At 49.6% G+C, this 4,350-nt stretch overlaps 1 protein-coding gene across 1 annotated transcript in view; it reads left to right on the forward strand.

Moving 5' to 3' along the window:
- The first annotated feature begins 1,346 nt into the window (after positions 1–1,346).
- ISCA1 (iron-sulfur cluster assembly 1) overlaps positions 1,347–4,350 on the forward strand; it is a 17,182-nt gene continuing 14,178 nt past the window's right edge. The window contains exon 1 of the mRNA XM_012659383.1: positions 1,347–1,548. Within this exon, the coding sequence (XP_012514837.1) occupies positions 1,390–1,548 (159 nt within the window). The 5' untranslated portion in view covers positions 1,347–1,389. The remainder of the gene's footprint in view (positions 1,549–4,350) is intronic.

Consider the following 4,350-nt stretch of genomic DNA (forward strand, 5'->3'; position numbering starts at 1 on the left):
ATCTTGCTCAGGCTGGTCTTTAACTCCTGGCCCCAAGCAATGCTGCCTTGGCCTCCCAAGGTGCTAGGATTACAGGCGTGAGCTGCCGCGCGCAGCCTAGGATCTCTCATTCTTCCCTGGCCCCTCTTTACCGGGCTTCCTGTGTATGCCCAGGTACAGCGCCTAGTACCTAGGAATACTGCCGGGTCAAAAGCAGAATTAAGCCCCTTGAGGGGACAGGACATGGTCTGACAACAGGTGTTCAGTTAAGTTTATTAACTGGTTCACACGTACTCGCCATCAAATTGGCACTAACTGATCAACACTATGGTGCTCACATGGTAGTAATATTCTCCAGGGATTAGAGGGTTGGGGGTTGGTAAACTCATAACTAATGGACGCAGTGAGCGTTGTAGGGGGGAAAAGGCACATCCTAAATCATGGTTTGGGTGTGGCAAAGCCGTAACATGTATCCAAAATGTTTATACCCCCATAATAAATAAATAATTTTTTAAAAAGGGCAAACAACTGCACTGCAACATTTTCTGTAAGAATCTCAAAGAATGCTTATGAACTGTAGCTTAAAAAGAGTTCACTTTTTAAAGGACCTCATTGATGTCCTAAAGTATGCTAGGTGTGCATCGTCACTTGGGTTGTTCAAGTAGTTGGGATGAAATAAACTTGTGTTCATCAGTCACAGAAAAAAAAAAAGTTTATTAACTGGTACTCGCTATAAATGTGACTGTTCACAGTGCTGCCCAGTCATCTCTTAGAGTAGGATCAGGTTCCAAATTCAGCACCAGAACGAAAATTGCATTACTCACCACCCTTCAGCATCCCCAGCAGTGTGGAGGGGGCGGGGAGTGGAGATGTGTTTATTATATAACCCGTTGGTAGTCCTATGCTCTTAAGAGCCGCCTAGCCGGACCAAAAAAGAATGAAAATGGTTGTGGATGTCTGGGCATGGGAACTATTCTGCCTTCGAGAACATAGCTCCCCGCGTTGCCTTTACTTCTGCGTTCTTAAGCCTCAGCAGCCTCATTTCAGTGAGCATTAAAGGAGTGGGTGTCACCGCACCTTGCCCCGGGGGCAGGTGGTGAAGCGACGACGCGCTTCCGCAGTCTGCAAGGGCGCAAGTTATGGCCTGCCCTCTAGCCCCGCTCGCCTACGACGCACCGACTCCGTCCTTGGCAGTGACGACACTCGTCCCGGGCTCGTACGCCCCCAGACGTCTCCAGCCCACGCACGCGACAGCACGCAGCCCCGCGGGCAGCCTGACCGCGCAGCGCGGCGAGACCCCGCCCCCAGCGGGCGCCCCGCCCCCAGCCCGTCACTCACGCGGCCTCCCAATGGTGGCGGCGGGGCGGGGCCGCGGGTGCCGTGCGCAATGCGCCGGAGCTTGTGGCGTCAATGCGCCCGCTGTGTCCATGGAGAGAGGCTGAGGCTGCTGAGCTCCGGCCCGAGGCACCGGGGCGCCCGGTGGCGAAGATGTCGGCTTCCTTAGTCCGGGCCACCGTCCGGGCTGTGAGCAAGAGGAAGCTGCAGCCCACCCGAGCCGCCCTCACCCTAGTAAGTGCCAGCGGCGCGCGGTCAGGCCCTTGACATTGGTCCATGTTTGCCCCCGGCGATGGGAGGTCACGGCGACGGGGAACCGGGCCGCGGGGACCAAGCACTTCCCAGCGCGGGCGTCGCTCCGCCGCACCGCCTCTTTTCCGGTCTGCAGCCGCAGCGATAAATAAGCCCCAGGCGGGGCTGCTGCGGGGACCCCTGCGCCCCGGAACTACGTTTCCCAACGGGCTGTGCGGCGGCCACGTGCGGGGGAGGGGAGGGCCAGGGAGGCCTGGCGGGTGGGTGTCAGCGCCGCAGCTACCCTGGGGCCGTGCGCCTAGAGCCTCCTGCCAGCAGCTGCTGTGGGACGTCTGTTGCTCATAGGCTGAGCTTGCTCAGGCCCGGAAATATCTGGATGATGACCAGGAGCGCTACCTCGAAGGTGCGTGGGGAGGGGCGAATCTCCTCGAAGGACATCAGTGTCAACGCAGTGAGCGTCAGCGGAAAGAGAGCACAGCCCTAACAAAGCACCCTGGCCCTTGCCCAGGTCCAGGCTGCGGCGCACAAAGGGTTATGTCTTTCTGTCCTGGGTGGCAGAGGCTTTTGAAACACCCTTTGTGCCTCCAGCAATCCTAGGGTCTTACAAAAGATGAAGATTTCCACCCTGAGCGAGTTTACAGTGTTTTCTGGGTGAAAGGTTAAACGCACTCTGAAGAGCACCACAAAACAAACCACAGATGCTTGAATTCACCGTGCTTACTGCAGTTTTTTTTAGTTAAGGGAACATCTACCTAATATAAAATTGGCCGTCTTAAAGGGAACGATTCAGTGGCATTTAGGACATTTACCATGTTGTGCCTCTGTCTAGTTCCAAAAGACTTTCACCTCAGTAGGAAAGCTTGTGATCAGTTCAACATTCTTCTCACATACACTCTACTCTTAGTTAAGGAGAAGCCTTTGTGCGAGCATTCACCTAGAGACTGGGAAAAAATGATTTAAATTGATTCATGGGTTCTATTCTATCTAATGTCATTAGAGCCTATAGTCAGCAATTAGTTGTAGCAAAATAGAAGACAGTCGCTATTAGGTGAGAGAATTTATAATCAATGTATTAGGCCCTTGAGATTATTCTGATTGTATATTTTACTAATCAGTACTAGCATTTTATATATCACTACTGTATTACTTTCTTCTGTGCTTGCAAGCCCATTTTCATGTCTAGAAAACACACCATGGAATCTAGAATTATCCAAGGTCTTAAGAATTAGAGGGCACAACTCATGCTTTGGTCTCCTTTCAGTCACAGTGAAAATTATTCAGAATTTGAAACAAGTTTTCCAGTGGTAACGGTAGATCCAGAAAGAGTCAGACGGTCCGGGGACTGTTTTTTGTCTATTCTTTCTCCATCACGCTTTGGCTTGTTACGTGTTCCTTCAGAATTTCTGAGTCTTCCCTTCCTCTTCATTCCTACTCATTCAGCAGATGTTTATCAAACCTACTGTTTCAAGACGAAATGAGTTGTATAGTTCACATCCTCCAGGGACACAGATGCAGGCCAAGCCTCAGGCTTGGTCTCTTTCCACACTTGCTCCCGTCTGCTTCAGTACCTCTTACAGCAGTTCGCAGATCACAGGGCTCTGTGTTGCCCGGTTCAGTGGTTCTGATTAACTTGCAGGAGTCTATTTTCTGAGCTCATCCTACTTACTGTTATTATGGCTGACTTTATAAGCTCCATTCCTTGTGATCTTTCTTAGAAGCTGGTACCAGAGAAAAAACATCAGTGCTACCACAGCCTGTAGTAGTGGGCTTGCAGTCATTTTAGTCTTGGCATTTGTACCCTAGTGTCAAGATACTATAGCATGAATGTATTGCTGTTTGTGCTTAGTTTTACCTTAACGTGTACTATCCAGTGCAAAAACAGTAAGGTAATCAAACACCTAGTGGAGACCGATAAGTGCAAACAAAAGTACAGATAATACAGTAAAACGGGTAAGAACAGATAAATATTACTTGGAGATATAAGTTTGATATATGTCTTATAAGGCATGTTGCAGCATTTAAAAAGTGCTGTAAATGTAACCTGTACAGTTGACCAGAGGTCAGTAAGAGGCTAGGAAAAGTGATAGGTGACGTGAAAACATGATTCAGTGTTGTCAGCACCAAATTATCTACATTAACTGATGTTGATCCTGGAGACAGTTGGTGATTTGCTAGAGAGAAGGGCTTAGACTGATGATGGGCTGCCTAGAAACTTTTATGCAAACCAGTGGTGGATTCTTGACTGAATGCTTTAAGCTGCAGTCCCCAACCCCCTGGCCAGGCTGTGGCCTGTTAGGAACCAGGTTACATCACTACCTGAGCTTCGCCTGCCCTCCACCCCACCCACTCCCGAAAAGGGTTGTGGACCGCTGGCTTTAAGGTTCCAGTCCAGCACATCAATGTGAGTATCCTTGGACACCTCCAGAGAACATCCAAGGATGCCCGCCTGCCCCCACCCCCAATTTCCTTACATATCTAGGAATTGACAAATAGATTTGAATTTATGGGAGCCAAAGTAAAATATGATTTTAAAACCTGAAGAGTAAACACTACCCTCCTGCCTGGCAGAAACGTTTTTTTCCATCATTGTACAAGTCAGGTTTAGTGCAGCCCTAATTTAGGATTAAGGATGGCCCACAGCTGTGCATAAAGCTCAACCATCATTCTGTGAGAGAATAATGGTACACGGCCACTTTCATTCTTTTTTTTTTTTTTTTTTTTTTTGGGAGACAGAGTCTGGCTCTGTTGCCCAAGCAAGAGTGCCGTGGCGTCAGCCTAGCTCAC

This window comes from Propithecus coquereli, unplaced genomic scaffold (assembly GCF_000956105.1).
Source record: "Propithecus coquereli isolate 6110/MARCELLA unplaced genomic scaffold, Pcoq_1.0 Scaffold608, whole genome shotgun sequence".
In the NCBI taxonomy this organism is placed as follows: domain Eukaryota; kingdom Metazoa; phylum Chordata; class Mammalia; order Primates; family Indriidae; genus Propithecus; species Propithecus coquereli.